At 40.4% G+C, this 23,457-nt stretch overlaps 1 protein-coding gene across 1 annotated transcript in view; it reads right to left on the bottom strand.

Moving 5' to 3' along the window:
• Positions 1-23,457, bottom strand: part of GlyT (Glycine transporter) — a 778,762-nt gene that overhangs the window by 658,937 nt on the left and 96,368 nt on the right. The window contains exon 2 of the mRNA XM_067143829.2: positions 5,863-6,070. Coding sequence (XP_066999930.1) covers positions 5,863-6,070 — 208 coding nt within the window. The remainder of the gene's footprint in view (positions 1-5,862; positions 6,071-23,457) is intronic.

Below are 23,457 nucleotides of genomic sequence, written 5' to 3' on the forward strand. Positions count from 1 at the left end.
TGAAAATTGCTGGTCGTCTAATTCATAAGTGAGAGACGTTAAATTAGCGGGCATTATGTGTGTCACCGACATTTGGGAATACTGGTAGAAGGGGACGCGGAATGGAGAAGATAAGGGCTAAGTTATGAATAAAATCGATGGATGGAGCTGTTTCGGTAGTCGGTTCATGTGAGGTAAATGGAGGAGGATAGGCTACATAGGAGAATAATGGTCTCGGTAAGAGTATTAGAGGGAGACCAAGACGGCAGTTTTCATGACAATAATAAAAATCGCGAAACTAAAAGAGTTTGTTGCAGGTAGAGGATAGTGGAAGTGCTTACTTAATTCACAGAGGTTTACACACTGAATGCTGAAAGGCATACTATTTCTTTTACGATTTGCTTCGACACAGATAGATCTTATGGCAACGATGGGAGAGAAAAAGGACAAGGACTGGGAAAGGAGCGATCGTGGCCTTAAGGTACAGTTCCAGCATTTGCCTGGTGTGAAAAGGGGAAAACACGAGAAACCATCCTTAGGGCTGCTGACAGTGGGGTTCAAACCCACTACCTCCCAAATGCAAATTCATAGCTGCGTAACCCTAACCGCACGGTCACTTGCTCGATAAAGGTACAATAGTCTAAAATGAAAATGTATGTCGATGGCCTAGAATGAAAACCTCGTATCTCACAAAGTTCTTCCTATCCATTATTTCCCTTAAGACTGGTTACGCCTCCCAGCCATACATGAATATGCAGTCCATCAGAAAAATGTTCATTATGTTTTTTATTCCTATGCCGACGTGTGAAGGAAAATGAACCTTACCGTACCGTACTATAGGAAAGTATGTCTGCATGACGTATTACAAACTCCTAGAGTGTAGTTTTTATAAGGTTCATTTTCCTTTACGCATTAGCATAGGAAAATAAACCCAACGAACATTGTTCCGAAGGACTGCATATCTAAATGTTGCTGGGAGGCGTGACCAGTCTTAAGGGAAATAATGGATAGGAAGAACTTTTTTGAGATACGAGGTATTCAATCTAGGCCATGGATGTATGTATGTACGTATGTATGTATGTATGTATGTATGTATGTCTAATTACTTAGATTCACATGAACGACTCTGTTCCACGTCCTCAATTTACATAGAAATTTCGTGTGGCTACTGCTAGCCTGTTGCAGTCCTTGTAAGGTAGACCCGTCGACGACGGAGGGTGGGGTCTGCTGCGTACGAGAATCTGCGGGTTATTTTATTAGAAGGAAGACATGTGTGTGGTCTATGAGTTGTAGGAATGTTAGGGACAGAACAAACATCCAATTCCCGGGCAAAGGGAGTTAATTTATTGTTCACGATTAAAATCCCAAAGCCAGCCAAGAATAGAAACCATTATTCTGAGGCTGGAAGGTGAAGACGCTGACAACTCAGCCATGAAGCTGCACGAAGTATGTGTGTTCTGTAGTAACAGCTTGTGATCAAGAAACTGTGTCTCTAGCAGAGGCAAGTGTTCGCTAACTACAGTCCAGTCAACAAGCAACGGAGTATGCATGACGGGTAAGATAATCAGGAACAACATCAATTCACAAGAATTTAAAGAAAAACACATGTGACAGACTTCCCGTACACACCTGCTAAATTAAAATGGCTGTAAATAAGACATGTCTTTTGAAAATACCCTGACAGAAGGACCTCTAGGATTGTTCACTGGAGGCTATGGGAATGTAAGAGCAATGCTGGAAGAATCCAGATGAAGTGGCTACATGATATCAATCGGTCAGCTGGAACACACTGGTATCAAGTGATTGTAGACAGGAATGTTTGGAGAAATATGGCAGAGGCTCATCAGCTGTGGATTATTAAGGTTAACGAAAAAGAAGAACAAGAAAATCATTAGACTTACAATCTAACATGGAATTGGAAGTACTGGGAAGTGACTGCTCATTTCAAAATGACTGGGAACTCGGTCGCCTTTGGGAGAATCTACATGTTCCCTATGGGTCCGGTATTGTGATAAATGATCCGAGTGTTGAGCCAAGATGTCATCGCAGATGATAGCGTTACAAAAATGATTTAATAAACAGCAGTAACATGGAGTCACAAGCATTATTTTCGAAGATTTTCCTCTTGAGAGTAGATAAAATTCACTAGGTGGCGTAGCTCACGCTCAGAACTGAACTCCAGTATATCCTGGCCCTCATCGATGTCACTGAACAGTTCACTGAGAGGCTGAAGATCGATTATCGGTATTTGGAAAAACCCTTGACCTACTGTTATGTGTGTCAGGACAGCTATTTTAGGTCTCGGTGAGAGCTCTCAGTCATTGAGATTTATCTCGATACTCGGACATAACAAGCACACGATACATTTATACAGAGAAAAGGAGTCCTATTAAAGAAACCATATCACCATACCTGGAAAAATTGACTGATTGTCGAGGACGATTTGAAGAAAATAACCTGTTTGAGACAGGACATTGTAATCAAGGTATGTGACTGTATGGTGGGATGAGCTTCATACGGAGACGGGTTTTCTTAGCAAACCGTACCACTTCTTCCCTCGAGTTGCAGGTACGGCCTCAGGACTGAAATATGTTATACTGACATATTCCGGGGTGATGAAAGACCATGGTGACATCCAAATGTTCCTTAACAAGTACTGAGTAGGGGTGTGTCTCTTAATGGAGTGGGCTTTTACTGAATTTCTTCACGAGTTGAGTGAAATACTACCTCTAGCTTGAGTACACTCTTGCATTCGAAATATCTTCCAGCTCCAACTTGATGCTCATATTAAATTAAATTGAATGGTGTATGGCTTTTAGTGCCGGGAGTGTCCGAGGAGATGTTCGGCTCGCCAGCTGAAGGTCTTTTCATTTGAGTCCCGTAGGTGACCTGCGCGTCGTTATGAGGATGAACTGATGATGAAGACGACACACACACACTCAATCCCCGTGCCATTGAAATTAGCCAATTAAGGTCAAAATTCCCGACCCTGCCGGGAATCGAATGCGCGACCCCTGTGACCAAAGGCCAGCACACTAATCATTTAGCCATGGAGCGGGACGATGCCCATATAACACCATACTACGAAACGTTAGGAATGTCACGTTTAAACGACCATAGAAAAACGCACCAAATGAATCTCATTTACCAGTTGTTTTCTACAAAATTCCCCGCCTATCTATCGTCTAATTTCAGGATTCTTTCTTCTTTCCACGAAATTAATACTCGTTCCAGATCACTACTTGAAATAGCACCGCATCAAACAAACACCTACAGCCATTCATTCCTGACCACTACTTCGACGTTATGGAATATGTTCCCGGTGGATATTAAAAAGTCTTGCTCGTCTAGGACGTTTGAAACAGCCTACCGTAAATTCCTCCAGAGTACATACGGTTGATTTGAATGAATTTCATTGTGAATGATGTGGAAAGAAAGAAAAATATCGTGTTATAAAATTACGTTTACGTTTTTACTCTTGGCTTTAGCGAACCCAGATTGTAACATATTAAGAATCAGTTATTTTCATTTTGTCTCATATTAGAATACGTTTTACTTTAAACTGATCAGTACATACATTTTTAGTTACTAATTTTTTACTTTTTGGTTGTCCGGCTCCATGGCTAAATGGTTAGCGTGCTGGCCTTTGGCCACAGGAGTCCCGGGTTCGATTCCCGGCAGGGTCGGGAATTTTAACCATAATTGGTTAATTCTGCTGGCACTGGGGCTGGGTGTATGTGTCGTCTTGATCATAATTTCATCCTCATCACGACGCGTGGGTCGCCTACGGGCGTCAAATCAAAAGACCTGCATCTGGCAAGCCGAACTTGTCCTTGGACACTCCCGCCACTAAAAGCCATAAGCCATTTCATTTTACTTTTATGTTATTGTTTATCTACTATTTATCCTATACTCCTTTTGATCAATAGTATTCTTCATTGACTGTTATATTATTTCACCTTATCTGATATAATGGTGGTATCTCAATTAACTGTAATTGATTATCGTGATATTTTAAATTAATGCTGTAAAATCGTAAAAAAACTGCATGTGGTTAAGTGTAAGGGAGGGCCAAGAGCCCTAACTTCGCCATTTTGTAAATAAATAAATAAATAAATAAATAAATAAATAAATAAATAAATAAATAAATAAATAAATAAATAAATAGCACTGAATTATGCAGACAAGCTTGATAATACTTTCGTTGAATAGTCTATGTGGACAAGGTTGGAGCTTTTAACAAATACAAATAAAGATGGGAGAAAAAAGCGTAGACGCACTGGACTCAGAGTTGCAAATTATGACTAGTATCCTGAACATCTACAAATTCTTGATATGGTTTTAAAACTCTGTCTGCTATAAGAAAAAGTGTCAACATATTATTAAATGATTGAGGATTTGTGTGAAATTGAGATCATTGTTTCGCTGGACCGAAAGGTAACTCCACGGTCTGAAGTACGGTGTACTCTGCAGCGTTCATGACCCTGACTGCAGATGTGTACGTCCGTCTGGTGATTCAACCTGTTGTGCTGCCATTCATGAACAGCATTCCTAGGGGTGTTTTCCAACAGGATAATGCATGCCCCCATGCCGCTGTTGTAACCCAAAGTGCTCTACAGAGTGTTGACATGTTGTCTTGGCCTACTCGATCCTCCAATCCGTCCCCAAACGAACAAGTCTGGGATATCATTGGACGACAACTCCAGCGTCATTCACAACCGGCATTAACCGTCCATTTATTGACCGACCAAGTGCAACAGGCATGAAACTCCATCGCACAAGCTGACATCTAGTACCTGTACGACACAGTGCATGCCTGAATTCAACATTCCGGTGATTAGACCGGCTATTAATGGACCAGCATGACGTATTTGCGATGACTTTCCTAGCGCGGATATTAACCCGTAGTCTTGTACCATTAATCAATTAAATATGTTACCTCGACAAATATATTGCCAATATTTCCGTATTCTACAGTCCGTATTTCATTGTGTTTGGTAATTTTCTTCCGCCACTGTATTTTTTAACGTTCCGTACCTACAGTGTTAAATGGGTTAGCTCCGGAAACGAAATTATCCATCCCTCCAAAACCATTTGTAATTTTACGGAAAGGTTCGTTATATGTACTAGGTGTAAAATATCGTATACTTCAAAATATTTTTCTCCTAAGGAGTTTAGATGGTGGTTGACACTCAAAAGCACAACATCCTTTCTTCCGAAATCGTTTTAGGCAAGTACTTAAAATTTTACATGAAGGGTGGTCTTCTACATCGTAGAAGTTTTAAATATTTAAAATCATTCACCCCCTAAAAAAGCAATCATTCCTCCATTACTGTTCGATGTACAAAATCAAAATTTCACAGGTTGGTCGCTTTTATGTCCTAGATTTTAAATAAGATAGTGTTTTAAACATTCCAATTCTTCTGTGCGGGGTTCAAATTAGTGTTAAATCAAAAATTAATTGATATTTCTCCGGAAGCCGTTTGATGTACGAACTAAGGGTGTATTTTACAGGCTCAGCCGAAAGTCGATTCTCCAAAATGTAAAATTTGAATAATAATTTTCAGTTTAAAACCATAGTGAAGCACTGGTATTTAGCTAATTATTCCATGTAATTGGAGGTTTAGGCGGAGCTAAATAGGAATGAAGAATAAAGCGGTATTGGGAAGAACGAACCTTTGATGAACAATCACTCGAGATCCTAAGGGTCGAAACGAATAAAATAAATAAATGGTCATTTAGAGTCACCAATGTATTTCTCCTGGAAACAGCCCTGGTTTTTAATGGGATGGCACGTTTAAAACTGCTAGCTTAATCACTGAAATAGAGATCAGTTCCTTGTACAGAACACAGCAAGGAGAAATGTTGTACAGGTGTACTCACCCCCGCCGTTGTTGTAGCAGAGGTAGGGGAACCTCCAGACGTTGCCGAGCCCTACACTGTATCCTAGCAATGAGAGTAGGAAGTCGAATCGGCCCGTCCAGTTGCCTCTCTCTGGCTCCTGCTCGGTGAGGCCAGAGCCGTGGGAAGTGGCGTCGTCCGCAGGATTCAACGGTACTTGAGAATTTGCCACTGAACACTTGTCGTCGTTCTGCCAACAGAAAACAAACCAAATCACTGAGCAATATTGATATATAGAGGTGAGAAAGAATGATAATGAAGACAAGGTAAGTACGCCCATACTTATCTTATTGCCATTCTGGAAGGGGGTACTGGTAGTAATATGGGACGCAGAAAAACAAAGAACCGACAAAAGTGATGAATATACAGGGTGTACGAAATATGCTGTCCAATACTAACAGGCCAGGATAAAGGGGATCGGGATAGGAACCAATGATAATTTAATTAATAACGAGATATGCTGAAAATACCATTCCTTAAACAACCACCCTATGTAATACATACTGCAGATACATACATACATACATACATACATACATGCTACAGTAGTTGTTTTACGTCGCACCGACACAGATAGGTCTTACGGCGACGATGGGACAGGAAAGGGCTAAGAGTGGGAAGGAAGCGGCCATGGCCTTAATTAAGGTACAGCCCCAGCATTTGCCTGGTGTGAAAATGGGAAACCACGGAAAACCATTTTCAGGGCTGCCGACAGTGGGGTTCGAACCTACTATCTCCCGAATACTGGATACTGGCCGCACTTAAGCGACTGCAGCTATCGAGCTCGGCATATACATACATACGTAAGTACGTCTTCATAATAGACTCTTATGCCTTGCAGTAATCAGTCTGCAAGCCCCTGTGAATTTACTAACTGCCGCCACAGTCCTCTGTTTGTAACTAGCTCTGTGGCCCCGTTTATTTCCATACCTCTTATTTAAATGATCAGAAACTGAGTCTAACCATCGTCGCTTCGGTCTCCCTCTACTTCTTTTACGGCTGAGTCAGTGATTCTCCTAGGTAACTTGTCCTCCTCTACTCGCCTCACATAACCTCACTACCGAACCCAGTTAATGCGTAGAGCTTCATCAATCGAGTTCATTCCTATGTTAGCCTTTATTTCTCCATGCCGAGTAGCCGCCTGCCATTGTTCCACCTCTTTGTACCAAGGAGCATTCTCGCTACCTTCTTGGCCAGTGAATGTCCGGAGAATAGGATACTACGGAAGCTGGAAAGACTCAGTGGGAGGCGAATGCTACCATTAGAATGCCCCATAGTGTATTTTACATCACTTGTACCTGATTTTAGGACAGCAGGAAATGTTCGAAGAAGGAGGAGTTAAGGAGGTCAACGACTACAGGGTCTCTCATACAAACTAAGATCGTCGAAGCGGTGCTTTTACTCTCCGATACGTAAGCTCCAATTTGAGAGGCGCGGGCAATTCTTGACCTTGCAAGCAGCCTGAACGTGTTCGACCTGGCAAGCATCAGTCGCCAGTCTGAAACTCAGCTGTTAACATGGTAAGACAGTTATCATTGCAACACCGTATTTTCGTATGTTAAAGTTCTGGTTTCATCTTAGTGGTCGTGTGAACAATCATGACCGTCGCTATTGGCGTGCAGAAAATCCTAATGTTGTTTCTGAAGTCCCTCACTATGATAGGATGATTGGTGTTTGGTGTGCTGTTAGTACAAGACGAATAATTGGGCCTAATTGTTTTCGAGGCGAAAGTAATTGCAGACAGGTACTAAGATGGTATTTTGACGCCATTTAGCCATCAGTTAACGGAAGAAGAATCGCTTAGATGGTTTCAACAAGATTCAGCCCCTATTCATAGAGAAGAAGATTCCCTTCTTACAATCTCGAAAGTGTTTGCGGACAGAGTGATCAGTAGAGCCCGGATTTTGATGCATTAATAGGTTAAAATGCAAACTTACTGAAGTGAGTAGCGTGCATAATCTACCTTCACAACGACTGTGCTATGGGGTTTGCATAAGCATAGGGGTACGGCCCCTCAGAACCCCTATAATTTATGTAACTCTTACTACATTATGGAAAAGCGGGTGGCCGACACTTCCTACCAACCAAATTAGTTTGCAATCTAACCTGTTACTGCATAAAAATCCAGGCTTTAATGATCAGTGCTGGTCTATTTCCCCCTCGTTCTCCAGATCTAACAGTGTATGTGATTTTTACTTGTGGTAAAATGAAAGAAGAAGTACATCGGTCAAATTCTCACACATTGCAGGAACTGAAAGAAAACATTAAGAATGAAATCAGAAACATTACAGGGGCAGAACTCACTCGTGTCAGCAGAATGTGGTTACCAGGTACAATGCCTGTATAACCCAGGAAGGACAACACTTCCGGCATCTTTTATAAGGTAGGATTTCATATAAGATTGTATACACGCTTAAAGCAGGGCGGCCGCGCCGGCTGAGACTGCTGCCGTAGCGCAGAGTACACACACCGTGGGTTCCGTTTTAGTTTATTTGAGAGACCCTGTACAGCAACGGGCGACCTTTATTTCCTGTTCGAATAGGCGACCGAAGACAATGCAATATTGTAAGGAGGTCTTCAAACAGTATCAAAACGTAGGCTGTTTCCTCAAAATGTCCGTAGTCTATTTCTGGAAAGTGACCGATTTGTACTTAGGCTTGGTAGTAATACAGTGAAGAGCCCGTAGACACTGAACATTGAATCATAGCGGTAGGAAGCAGTACTAAAGGAAATCCTGTACGGATCTCCAAGTCGTCCAAAAAGAAAATTCGATAACACTAAGGTAAAGAGACGAGATTATGATCTAATGTCATGATGTATGCTTGTGATTCGTTTCTGGATGATAATGTTCGTCCTCTTGAAGTTCGACTATTTAATAACAAAGATGAGCAGAAGGGATCGAGGGAACGCAGTTTCCGGCAGCTCGTGAGGCATAAATCTGAATAAGTCTGGGATGCACTTGTCAGGGGTATTGCAGCTGGGGTTCTACCTTCTACAACTCCTCGAGAGTTGGAGATTATCCTTATGGAACTGTATCGGTATATTACATCAATTCATGAATAATTTCATCAAGCCCATTGTAGGAACGGTGCTGACATTTCGAAGATATATGCCATGTGTGTTCCTGACATGCTCTGTTGATGCACACACTAACCTACACTGTTTCACGCCATTTGAGAAATGAGTGGCTGGGATGTTGGAACGCTGGCTTTCTGAGCCTAAGATAGCAGTTTCCATTCTGGGTCTGTAGTGGAATTTAAACGTACTCAGATACGTCCAACTTATGAATGTAAATTTACTGGCAAGTAAAGGAACTAAACTCTAGCGGGGTAAAAATTCTCGGCATCACGGCGTCTAGGAAAAATGTTTTTAGCGGGCTGTAAACCCATTATTATTATTATTATTATTATTATTATTATTATTATTATTATTATTATTATTATTATTATTATTAATGTACCGGGAGGTACACCCCAAAGCCACGCATTCATATTCAGCGCCTAAATGAACTCTTCTATTGGTAAAACAGTAAAACTGAAACTACACCAACTTAGAACTTTACTCAGAAGATATCACCACAGAAATATGAAGTAATTTTGTTATTGTGCAGTTACCTAAACTGAGTAAATTTCTCCGTGTTTTGTTTGCCATTCATCAAGAAGTTTGGACATTTTTCCACACATGACACTACAAAAAACTATGATCATGCACCCTGGTGCAAAGTGAAAGAACTTATAATTTAAAGAAGTTTTGTATTTCTAAGTTTTTGTAAATGATTGATGTTCATTTATTTTTGGGTTGGCAATATTTCTTTTTTATTTCCGCCAGTTTTGAATCTAGCCAATCACTAATTTCTGTATTTAATTTTCCGCCTATCATAGACTTCTTGTTCGATTCTGAGTGTTAATTTTAAAATCTACCAATAAGATTGAGAGGGTGTAGCTAGTTTAGTCTTGAATGATCTCGAATCTTCCCTGAGGGTTTATAAACTGCGGCTTTTCACGTTTCTTGGCCAATCGATCGTCGTCTTACAGAGTGTGTGTGCTTAAGCGGGAGGCGGGTGGCCTCTTTTGTCGGCAACCAGAACATCTACAAGGTAATGGCCACATAACTTTATTCTTTCTTGCTACCTCCGCAGTTTAACCTGAGGGAAAGGTCCGACTATTTAGTTATGTAACAAGCTTTTCTAAAATGTAACTTTCTTCCGGTTAATGTAAAACCTTCACTAAATCTTTAACTGTAAATCGGGGATAGAAAGTGAATTACCATCTAGAGCTCCCCTTCATCTTGGTTTGGGGTGACTACGTTTTTCTCTAACTGTTTTTCCTACTGTAATGTGTTAAAGTAATTTCTATACGAGTCACCTCAGTAGTTTGGGAATAATCCCTGTTTCATCGGCCTAGAGCCCCTTAGGTTGTTTTAGTGTTCATATATAGGAGTGCAAGTATACGCCTCCATTCAGTTTGTGTTTCGGGCCATTTACTTAACCTGACCTTTTCCGCAAAGGCCCTATAGGTTGGGTACGAGATACCCCTGTTTCAAATTGTAAGTTGGGCCATGGATGGCGAGAGAGTGTAAGATTTTTGAGGTTGCCTCGAGGAGGCTGAAAGAAACGGAGAGCCTGTTAGCTCTTTTTCAAGTTTTGTAATTGTAAAGAGTGCCTCTGGAAGGCTAGATATTGTAATTTTGGGAGCAAGTGCTCTTCATTTGGGGGATTTCTGCCTTTGACTTAATGGTTCCCAATTTTGAACTTAAATTGTGTAAACTGGATCCGGTATCTCCGAAACTGTAAAACTGGGGGCTTAAGGCCCAAAGTGTTAAGGTTCTGTATCTTGGATTTTTTCCAACCTTGTTTAATGATTGCTACTTGTACCTTTAATAATGTCATGAAAAAGAATTTTAAGTTTGAAGTTCTAAAATAAAAATATAACCTTTTACAATTTTAATTCAATTCTTGATACTGTAGATAGACCCATTCACCCCGGCGCCTTCCTTAACCCCTCTGCGTTCCACAGATACCCGTAACAATTATTATTATTATTATTATTATTATTATTATTATTATTATTATTATTATTATTATTATTATTAAACACATAGTTAAGTCCCTTATGTCCCCAATGAAAATAAAGGTAAATAAGTAATGTATCAAGTACGTGCCAAAATATACAGGAAAGGGTTTTCTCGTATGTACTTATGAATTCTGTTGAATGAATTTTGCACTAGAGCTAAAACGTATTATCTTTTACAGTTTGTAAACAACTCACGTCTGTCGAATTGCTGATTTCAGGGAAACAGGGTGGACATGGGAGCGGTGGTGCCAATAGAGAAAGTCAAGTAAGGATGGCATAAAATTGTTAGCGTTAAACTGTAGAAGTTTTGTAAAGAAGGAATTAGAATTAAGTAATTTAATATATTTACCGATGTTTTAATATAAATTGAACTACGGTTCAGAAGTGGTATTAGAGAGGCGGAAATTTTCTCACGGAACTGGAGTATTTATCGTAGAGTCGGCTTAGGAATGATAATAGGGTGAGTATTATACTGATGAAATAATAATTCTTAAGCTAAGAGAAATTTAAAGATGAGAACATATGGAATTCTAGGTCAGGGCCCCGCAGGGTGCATGAACCGGTGCATTGTGCGGCGCAAGGTGCAAGACACAACTTCGTTAGGCTGACCAGGTTGCAGACATCCCACTCCTCGATTTTGAACAATAGCGCTGTCTCTCTCTTTCCCTACGCCTGTCTCCCCCTTCCTCACTTGCTCTGTAGCGCTTTACCATTCGAGCCGAGTTGAGCCGAGCATAGCCGAATCGCCCCGGGACAAAACGCTGGTCCGAGCCGAGCCGAACTGAGCAGAGTCGGGCCGATGCACGGTGCACAGAACCTCTGCCACCTCGGTTTGCGCGCGTGAGATTTTGGGCGTTTGAGAGGCCCTGTCAAAGGTGTAAGCCTTATTTCTAAAGATAATAGGCAAATTGATGTACAGTTGTTTGAAAATATATTTTAAAAATGTGGGTGAACGATTGACAGGGAATTGCCACCTGGGCGATTGCCCTAAATGCAGACTGACTGACTGACTGATTGATTGATTGATTGATTGATTGATTGATTGATTGATTGATTGATTGATTGATTGATTGATTGATTGATTGATTGATTGATTGATTGATTGATTGATTGATTGATTGATTGATTGATTGATTGATTGATTGATTGATTGATTGATTGATTGATTGATTGATTGATTGATTGATTGACGGAAGACCACTCGCAGCTTTTTTACAATGAAGATACATAGAATTTGGGTTCTAAGGATACAAGTATTTAAAAATGACAAATTTAGATTTAGATAGAGGTGGCCGTGCGGTTAGTGTCGCGCAGCTGTGAGCTTGCATTAGGGAGGTAGTGGGTTCGAACGCCACTGTCGACAGCCTTGAAGATGGTTTTCCTTGGTTTCTCTTTGTCACACCAGGCATCTGGGGCTGTACCTTTATTAAGGTCACGGTCGCTTTCTTCCCGATCCCAGCCCTTTCCTATCCCATCGTCGCCATAATGCCTAGTTTATACGACGCCAGTTGATGAGACAATTGTCAGAAGACAATTGACTGGCTTACAATTATTGTCTACGTGTGAACACTTCGGTCCACTTGTCTAGGCAATTTCCCTCGCAATTGCCCAGTCAATCGATTGTCTCCAGGGGTAGACTGAGGACATCCAACTGTGCTCAGTTGCAACCCCAACCATCCGGAGCTCAGTGTTGTCGGGACAGTTGGCACCACGTGAACGTCACAGGCGAGTAGCTGTGTACTATTATTTATTTTGTGCCAGTTCGCTTGTGTCAACCGCGAGGTGCAGCCGTCTGCGTGGTCTTGATAATTTAAATACTTTAATTTTTAAATTATTTGTAAGAAGTTCGCGTAATTATGGCTCCAAAGTAGGGTGACGATACTAACGTAAAATTCGTTGAGCTGTATAGGGAACGATCATGTTTGTGGGACCAGCATGAAGACCTGTACGAAGACAAAAATGCTCGTCAAGCGGCAGTTTCTGAGATTACCGATAAAATTAACATTCAAGGATGCGGTGTAACTGAGGTCAAAACTTTGCATGACTGAGCAATGAATTCCCGGCACATGTAATTACAAAATAAATCTAATTCCTCACGGGATACTACAAGCGCTGCACATTCAGCCATTTCCCGTCATCTACTGGCCTGGCAAAAGCTTCCTCGTGTGAACGGGTTCTCGTTCAAATGGACTGGCCAGCGATGCGACAGTTGTCTTTAACTGACATCGTGTAAACTAGGCATAAGACGTATCTGTGTCGGTGCGACGTAAATCAAATTGAAAAACGAAAATTGTAGCACTATTGAATAGAGCCGTAGACATTATTTTCTATTATCTACTATATCTCGTACCTAAGTGATATAAGGGATCATATATACTGTACCGGGTTTGTTGCATTTTGTCTGTCTTCTTAATTATTTTGTGCTCTTTAGTTACAGCACATTAACTGAGTCAGCTATACCAGTGCATGAAAGTTGAAGAGTAGCATTACATGAAGATATGTATAAACACGAAAATAGACATGAATTAATGAGGTATTTCTAGATCAAAGAAAATTAAAAGTTGGTACTCGTTGTGATGTGTACGTGTAGAAAAGTGCACGGCCACCTAACGCTAGTCTATTATGAACGGAGTATCTTACATCATGATGTTAAAAACAGTCCCTCAAATCCAGTGATAGTCCCTTTATTTTATCGAGTTAATTTGAACGGTAATAAGTTCAAGTATGATAAATAAAGCATATTCTTAATGATCTATAAATAGGTGACACCTTCATCAATCTTGTGATCCTATGAGAGTTTTAATCCAAACATGGCATATAATAGTTCAGTCACTGTTGAGCATTACGTAGCCAAGCTTGTAACACTAACGGTGCTATAGATCACTGTAATGACTTATTAGTGCAGGTATTGGAAGCCAGGAATGTGCTAATCTCCTCTGGGTAGCAGTGGTGTCGTAATGTACATGTCCCAGTGCGAGGAACGACAGTAGCACAACATACTTAATTCAGTGATGTACAGTCCAATTAGCAGACAGTGACAGGTCTGCAACTAAGCTGTATCCGCCTTCGTGGCAAGCTGATTAACATGATATACTTCTGTCCAAGGGGTCGTGGATTCGATTCCTGGCCGTGTTGGGGATTTTAACTTTCTTTGGTTAACACTTCTGGGACTGGGCGTGTGTGCCGTCTTTAACTTCAGATTTCATTCTAGATAGACTCCATCCAGTAGATGCGCGGGTCACCTAGGCCGTCGATTTGAAAGAAATGCACAAAGCCTCACCGGAGGTCACACGTCATAATTATTATCCAGCAAGTTGGTGATGAAACTGGAGTAGTGTACATTGGTTCCAGGGAAGAATAACCCAATAACTGCCTGGTAGTAACCCATGTAAAATTATTCATAAGTCGTAGCCCAGATCAGTTTCTGATGAGACATACTGTTAAAAGTGTACTGTATCTTCTATTATCACTACAAATTGCTTTCACTGATCTGTGTCAGTCAGATCCTAGGCTTTGACAATGACTGAGAAACGAGAAATTCGAGTGACACCATTCCTCATGTGTCAAGTTGTTGTTATGAATGGAGTGGAAGTGTCGTTCACAGGACCGATTGATGTGTGCATTTCATTCGACTTGGAAGACTGACATGTAATAGCACCTTCTGGATCAGTGAGGGAATCAGCGGGAAAATATTTCACTCCTATTTTCCTTGTACACCTCGCACAGCCGGTGGTCGAGCTGTTTGAGATTCAACAATCCTTCGGGATACATACATATATACTGTACACCCAGCTCCTTGGCTGAATGCTCAGCGTAATGGTCTTCGATTCAGAGGGCCCCAGCTTAAATTTTCGGCCGCGGTGTAGATTTTATCCGCATTTGATTAATTCTACTAGCTCGGGAGATGGGTGTTTTTGTTCGTCTAAATATACATTTTTATTTACATAAAACACATTACGCGACCACCCACCACATAACATACAATAGTGAACACATCCCTACACATAGGGTCGGCGTTTCCGGACATAAAACTACCCTCCACCAACACAGAGTGTCGACTTCAAGTAATTGGGAAAACCCCAGGAAGAAAAAGATACACACATATTGGACCCATATACCGATGTACAAAGGGTACAATACATACAGTATACTGTAGTCCTAAGTTCACCAGAAGACATTTTTAAGGCCAGATGGAACATTTTAGTACAGAGTAGTGTATAAAAACAAGTTTACTATGGCTGGGTTTTCAGTATTTATACGTTTCTCATGTGTGGATAAAAATTGCTGAGTTAATTTTAGAAGTTTAGTAAAAATCGAGCGATACTGTTCATCTATCTTGGGGAACGTTCTTCTTCACTGCTTTTCTCACAACTTTGTGGGCTTGCGGATGCGTTCTGTCTCCTGTTTTACTGCCAAACTCCCTCCATGACATCAGCTCTATGTCGAAGGATGTATTCTCTATTCCGTACTACTCTGTGCGGAATTTAATTAACGTCGCACTAATTCAGGAAGCATTTCGTGACGATAATAAATGCTAAATGCTGGGCTGCGAAAAAAATGGCTATGGATTTTTCTAAAGGTTATGTCCTATCCTTTACCTGGTATTAAATAGGAAACCACAGAAAACCAACTTCAGAATTGTAGATGGTGGGGTTTGAACCCACCATCTCTTGATTGCAAGTTAACAGTTACGTAGCATATAACGCTCACTCTTCTTACCTTGTTAGTGTGTTTCTCTGGTGATTGGTAGTGTGGTGTGTTGACGAGGGGTTGTGTATTGAGACAAACACGAGTACCCAGTCCCCGAATCAGATGAATCAACTGGACGTGCCCAAAATCGCTGTTCTAGTCGAGAATCGTACCCGTGATCCTCTGAAACCAAGTCTGACCGTTCCAACAATGTGCCAGAAACCTTTAATGGAGAACATTTGTTGCAAATGTTTCCGAATTAGTGGAATATTTCAAAAGCAAGTTTGTAGTAGTAGGTAACTGTTGATGTAATTATAACCAAAACACCTCCAGTTTTACATGGAATCCAAACCACAGGGGACGTGACTTTCATTTCGAGAATCCACATCCATCTTTCTTTTGCCGATACCTTATTCTTACAAGCGTTGGTCCTCTTCCATATTTGTTCCTCTGATTATTATTAGGACAGAATGGTTGTGCAGTTGTTATATCTCTTAAAAAGTGATCACCAACACCACAAATAGCCAGGATTCTAATCACGGCGGCTTTGGTGAAAAGCCAGTATCGATGTCACTCAATTATCAAGAACCCGTGGTATACAGCAATCTTTTGAGTTTTAACCTATTATATCCATACTAATTTTATAAAGTGAAAGTTTGCGATTTAGTTTATAGAGCTACTGTAATACACGTAAACACTTAAGCACTTTGTCTTTCATCATCAGAAAGCTTATGTCTCTCAGATTAATTACAGGGTATATGTGATTATGTCATCCTATCTCGAAGCAAGCAATTCAAAGAAGTAATGAGCAAGTCGACAAACTTTCGTATCCGGGATACTTACAGGTGATTACTAGAGCCCGGAATTTTATGCACTAATAGGTTTGAATGCAAACTTACTGAAGCGAGAAGCAAGTATAGTCTACCTTCACAACGATTATGCTATGGGGTTTGCATAAACATTAGGGATACGGCGCTTCAGAACCCCTATAATTTATGTTTCTCTTTCTACATTATGGAAGAGCGGGTGGCCGGCATTTCCTACTAACCAAATTAGTTTTCAATCTAACCTGTTACTGCATGAAAATCCGGGTTTTAGTGATTACACTGCCTAAAGCATTATACGGTATACGGCTACACTAACGACACTGAAATTATTGCTCATTTGCTGTCCACATTTTCCTAGCAACGAGCTATTTATTACACATAATAGCCTAGAGACTTCGCGTCTCAGGCGGCAGCACGCCGGCCTCTCACCACTAGGATACGTGGATCTAATCTCGGTCCTTCTATGTGAGATATGTGCTCGACAAACTGGAGACGGGACTGGTTTTTCTCCGCGTACTCCGGTTTCGCCAGTCATCTTTCATTCCAGGAAACAAACCAAACCCCGTGGTGCAACAGCATTTAAGGGCCACGGCCTACCAAGCGACTACTGCTCAGTGGTGGTGGTGATGGTGATTATTGTTTTAAGAGGAAGTACAACTAGGCAACCATCCTCTATACAACACTAATCAGAGGGAAGAAATGGAAGGGACGCGACACTTCGAAAAATGAAGGTATCGGCCAAAGGAAGACAAGGGCCACGAAGGACGTGAAAATGAAAGACTCCCTAGCCCTCGCAAACCTAATAGCGTCGGGGTCGGAAAAGAACAAGAGTTGACCAAGAGAGGTCGGATAGGATAGATGAAAGTGAGGAGCCTGGCAGAAGTAAGTGGAAGCAATGCCAGGACTCAGCTAAGGGCCCCGTGGCAGCCAACCCACGCTCCAAAGTTCAGAGCCCCTGGGGCCCCTCTTGGTCGCCTCTTACGAGAGGCAGGGGATACCGTGGGTGTTATTCTACCACCCTCACCCACAGGGGGATACTGCTCAGCCCGAAGGCCTGCAAATTACAAGGTATCGTGTGGTCAGCACGACGAATCCTCACGGCTTTTATTCTTGGTTCTCTAGAACGTTCATTCCAGGAACACTATCCAATATCATTTCATTTCATCTGTCAGTCATTAATTATTGTCCCAGAGGAGTACGCCAGGCTTCGGCACAATTCTTATCCTCGCCGCTAGATCGGGGCTTCATTCCATTCCTGACGCTGTCGAAAGACTGGAAACAAGATGTGGATTTTCATTCATAATAGTTCGATAAATTGTGAATTTCATGTTGTGTTGATTTCTGCAATCGTGGTACATTATCTTGGATCATACGGCGTAGGGCGTTAGAATAGATGAAGTTGAAATACAGAACGAGGAGCGATTTAATAAGGAGGCAACTTCGTGTATGTAGGGCTATGCCCTTTCTCCATTCACCATCCCTGAATTGTATCTACAATTTGTGGAAAATAAATAAATAATTAATAGTAATAAATAACAGATAGCTGAAACTTGGTTTGAGTGGTAAGTGAAGAGTGTCTATTCTAAAGGCGCTATTTCCACCCTAAGAAATTTGTGGAAAAACGCAAAGAGACGTATAATAAAAGGGATATGAAACGTACCCACGATCGGGTATGGTACTACTTTTAAGGAATTACATATTTTCCCTTTTAAACTAACAAAAATTCTTATTGAATCACTCGCATTAGCTCATTTTGATTATTGCGATATAGTTTACAACAACCTAGGAATATAATGGGGAAGTAAATTACAGCATGCTCAGAATGCTTGTGTAAGATGTATCTGTGGGCGTCATTACGCTGAACGTGGCACACCGCCGTACACGCGGCTCGGGTGACGTCGCCTGCAAGAACGACGCACACTTCACACTCTTTGCTTCTTAAAACGTCTCCTTGATTGCATCAAACTCCTCCCCACAGGCCATAACAACAATACCCCATTTTGCAGCACCACGTGTTTGTCCCCTCGTGTACACAGAACAACAATCTACGCGAAATCAGCCCGACAATGGGATATCTTACCAGTGGACGTCAGAAGCATGTGCAGCTACTCAGCTTTTAAACATCCCTGTGTCGATTTTTTTTTTTGCTAGGGGCTTTACGTCGCACCGACACAGATAGGTCTTATCGCGACGATGGGATAGGAAAGGACAAGGAGTTGGAAGGAAGCGGCCGTGGCCTTAATTAAGGTACAGCCCCAGCATTTGCCTGGTGTGAAAATGGGAAACCACGGAAAACCATCCCTGTGTCGAAACACTAGGTAAACATGCTTGAATCATCAACTTTTGACCTGAGAACACATCTGGCCGATGACCTAGATGTTACGCCCCTTTAAACAACAAGCAACAAAAACAATAAGAAAACACCTCCTCCTCCTACTTCCTCTTCATCATTATTTCCCTCTTCCAGTTTCATTTTCTTCTTCTTCTTCTTCTTCTTCTTACTAATCCTTCTCTTTGCCAAAATAAATTATTATTATTATTATTATTATTATTATTATTATTATTATTATTATTATTATTATTATTATTAATATTAATATTATTTCTGTTGTGGATTGCTCATGATATTCGATGGTATTCAAATACTGCAATACATGTGGACGAAATACTAAATTTTTAAATTAAAATAATATGAAGTGGAAATACAACTTTTTGAACAGACACACCTCAAGTCTGTTCGGCGGATGTTTGATGCATGCCTCATTCAAATTACTTAGAGACTAATATAAATAGATGAGTGAACTCGATTGTAGTATTGCAGCCGAGTGTTGCTCATGGGGCTGCAGCGCTCACTACGGGAGAGTCACCCTTCTGCAATGACATTTCGGATATCACCTAATTTCTCGTGAACTCCACTTCCGTAGCCTTCCTGCTCCCTGTAATATGGCCCTAGATGCCTATATGTAGGGCACGTTGAAAAAAAATTAATGTTCAAGTCAGATGACCCATCTACAATATATTGCTAATTATGCGAGAAGGTAACATCATCTTTGTGCCCTTACAACAACCTTTGTTCATTAAAATGTTCGATAACCTTCAAAAATGTCACCCCCAATGTTTGGCACGTGATGGTACACACTTTGAACACATACTCTATCAACGTAATTAAATCACATTTCAGTGTATTTGTTTTACCATATACGATAGCAACCGCTTACAGCTGAACTACGTCCCGCTCAAAGAGATCGAGGTGTGTCCCTTTTCCCTCCACTCGCAAAAACAGCGTCAGATAAAAATTGGCATCTATATTCGATTTGCTCTGCTATGGAATGAACTCTCACGACAGACAAAATAACTACTTATGATTTTTTTTGTAAAGAATAATGTTATTGGCTTTACGTCCCACTAGCTACCTTAACGGTTTTCGGAGACGGCGAGGTGCGGGAATTTAGTCCCGCAAGAGTTTTTACGTGCTAGTAAACCTACCGACACGAAGCTGACGAATATTTGTAAAGAAGTAAAAAGAATGTACATTACAGGACGGACGAAAGTTTGTTTTTGTTAGTGGCTCTACGTCTCACCAACACAGATAGGTCTTACTGCGACAATGAGATAGGAAAAGGCCTAAGAGTTGGAAGGAAACGGCCATGGCCTTAATTAAGGAACAGCCCCAGCATTAGCCTTGTGTTGGCCGTACGGTTAGGGGCGCTCTGCTGTGAGCTTGCATCCGGGAGATAGTGGGTTCGAACCCCAATGTCGGCAGCCCTGAAGATGGTTTCCCTTGGTTTCCCATTTTCACACCAGGCAAATGCTGCGGCTGTACCTTAATCAAGGCCACGGCCGCTTCCTTCCCAATCACAGGCCTTTCCAATCCCATCGTCGCCATAAGACCTATCTGTGCCGGTGCGACGTAAAGCAAGTTAAAAATAAAGGGATAAAAGTTCCTCAGTATAAAACTACCTGGACAGAAACACCTGATATCCTATATTGTCACCTTTATCAACAGTACAGTTGTTAATACTGTACATATTCACGTGATGTGGTCGTACAGTCCAATAGAATATTGTACCTGTTCATTTTATTGTTTTGAAGTCTAATATGAACGTACATATGATAGTGGTCTAGTGAGTGCGGAGTAACATGTGTAGTTCTTAATGCAATCTACAAAGAATGTCAGCTTCACCATATGTTATCTTCAATAGATAAATCACAAGAAATGCTTCAGTGGTCTCTAGTTTTACTCTTCATCAAAAAGCAGCGTATACGGACAAATATCGCAAAATTACTTCAAAATATCATAAAACTGAACCACTAGAGGAAAATGATTAACGATCCTTAATATACAATACACTGCTGAGGACTAAAGTTAAGACTACCCGTGCTTGGGTTGATGTCTGATTTTTCTTGGCCTGTCTCCTGTGTACTTTTAAATGGCTGAAAACTTCATGTTATGTGTTATGCTCCAATGCTCTTATGTCTTCCGCGTACAACTACCTCATTATGACTGCCTTGTGCAAAAGTAGTAATTGGAGTATTCACAGCATTTCAGATTGTAAACATCAAATAGGTTAAGTAAATTCTTTCTTGAATAAAATTAAATTTCACAGCGTGAATTGGTGTGAATCAGTTTCCTCTAGTGGTTCAGTTTTATGACATTTTGAAGTAATTTTGCGATATTTGTCCGTATACGCTGCTTTTTGATGAAAAGTAAAAATAGAGACCACTTGTGATTTATCTATTGAAGATAACGTATGGTGTAGCTGACTTTGTAGATTGCATTAAGAGCTACACACGTTACTCCGCACTCACTAGACCAGTTTCATATGTACGCTCATATTAGATTTCAAAACAATAAAATGAACAGTTTGAGAAGCCCCAATTCACGCTTTGATCAATCTCTAGTCAAACAGTTGGAGATACCCCAATTCACGCTGTGATTAATCTCTAGCCAATACGTACACATTTGCATAAACTTTCATCCAAACGTCTCAAACGTCTTCTAGTCATTGTAAAATAATTATTTAGTGCTTCCTTGTTCATAAATTCTGACATTTAGTTAATGTACATATTGTAAACTATGTAAATATGTAATAAGCATAAGACCATTGCATTTAGTATTTGATATTAAGTTTAGTATTAAGTTCCAATGTAAATAGATTTAAGACTTGACCTTAAGATTAATATTAGGCTGAAGATGCCCAAAACTAGCGCGAAACGTGTCCCTAACTAGTGTTTTTATTTCATGTAGAATTTAATCACTACAAAATATAATTGTATTGAATAGGTGGACACAGTAATTTTATTCAAGAAAGAACTTACTTATTGTATCTTCAATACGGAACAAAATGAGATTAGTTACTTGTAAATCAAACAGGTTACTACTGTTACATGTCCGTGTGTTCGGTATCGTTTTTGTGTTGCATTGTGTTTCTTTTTTGTCATTATTAACGTTAGCTTCACACTAAAACAGATTTTTCGCGACCACATTGTGGGAAAATGGTTTGTTTTTTTTTTTTGCTAGGGGCTTTACGTCGCACCGACACAGATAGGTCTTATGGCGACGAGAAAAATGTTATCAGTGCTTAAGAAACTTCTTACTCGGTTTCTACCCAACTGAAAATTTACACCAAGCAAGCTGGCTACTTGGTTAGCGCTGAGTTGCTGCAAACTTGCATTTGGGAGATGTTTTCTGTGGTTGTCATTGTCACACCAGGCAAATGATGTGGTCATACCTTAACTAAGTCCACGGTCGCTGCTATTAGTCAAATAAAAACTAAATTAACTCATGGAAAGGGAAATTCGAGATTAGCCGAAAATATTCTGTCATTCGAGAGACAGATTTGATTGGATCTCGTGTCCTGGCAAGTTTATATAAGATTCTCCTTTTATATAACTGTATATACGAGTGGATATTGATTGCCATTATTTCATAAAAGGACAATTTCTAGAATCGAATGGAGCTGTAGAAGGACATCAAGTTGTACAAACAAGGCGGTGAGAAAGCTGACTGACATCTTGATATATCCTTCACCTGGTCATAGTTTTAATCACAGCCGGTGGGTGGGGTAGATTTGAAATGAAAATTTTCATCAACGTAAAACAGGAGGTCCCGTGAATATGATCATGATATTGAGAGTCACATAAAATATCACAGGTTTAATTTTTACGGCATCAACAAGAACGTCTTCGAAGTTAACCATTAGTTCCATATATCCATGAAGATCTTCTCGAATACAGTAATAATAATATTAATATTAATAATAATAATAATAATAATAATAATAATAATAATAATAATAATAATAATAATAATAATACCAGGCGAACTGGCCGTGCGGATAGGAGCGCGCAGCTGTGAGCTCGCATCCGGGAAATAGTGGGTTCGAACCCCACTGTCGGCATCCCTGAAGATGGTTTTCCGTGGTTTTCCATTTTCACACCAGGCAAATGCTGTACCTTACTTAAGGCCACGGCCGCTTCCTTCCCATTCCTAGGCCTTTCCTGTCCCATCGTCACCATAAGACCTATCCGTGTCGGTGCGACGTAAAGCAACTAGCAAATAATAATAATAATAATAATAATAATAATAATAATAATAATAATAATAATAATAATAATAATAATAATAATAATAATAACTCTGCGTGTCTCACTGGTAGAGTGTTTGCCTCCTTACTCCATACCTCATGTTCAAATCCGCCAGAATAATTTGGATGATAGGATGGCGAAATAAAGTTAATTCGACACTCAATCCGATGTTGGCATGTAAGAGATATTTGGGGACTCATTCAGTGTTTATCCAACAAAAATTCATTAACATTCGAGCATAGGTCGCCTTGTAGTGTTCTGATTTCTCTGACATCAATTACAGTAGAACGGACCGTCTAAATTCAGAAGCAGGATGCTTAAATTCCACCAAATCAAAATGACTCCACACAGTAGATGTGGCCAGGATTATAATTTTAAAATAATACTAATAATTCCTGTAC

Source organism: Anabrus simplex, chromosome 3 (genome assembly GCF_040414725.1).
Source record: "Anabrus simplex isolate iqAnaSimp1 chromosome 3, ASM4041472v1, whole genome shotgun sequence".
Classification (NCBI taxonomy): domain Eukaryota; kingdom Metazoa; phylum Arthropoda; class Insecta; order Orthoptera; family Tettigoniidae; genus Anabrus; species Anabrus simplex.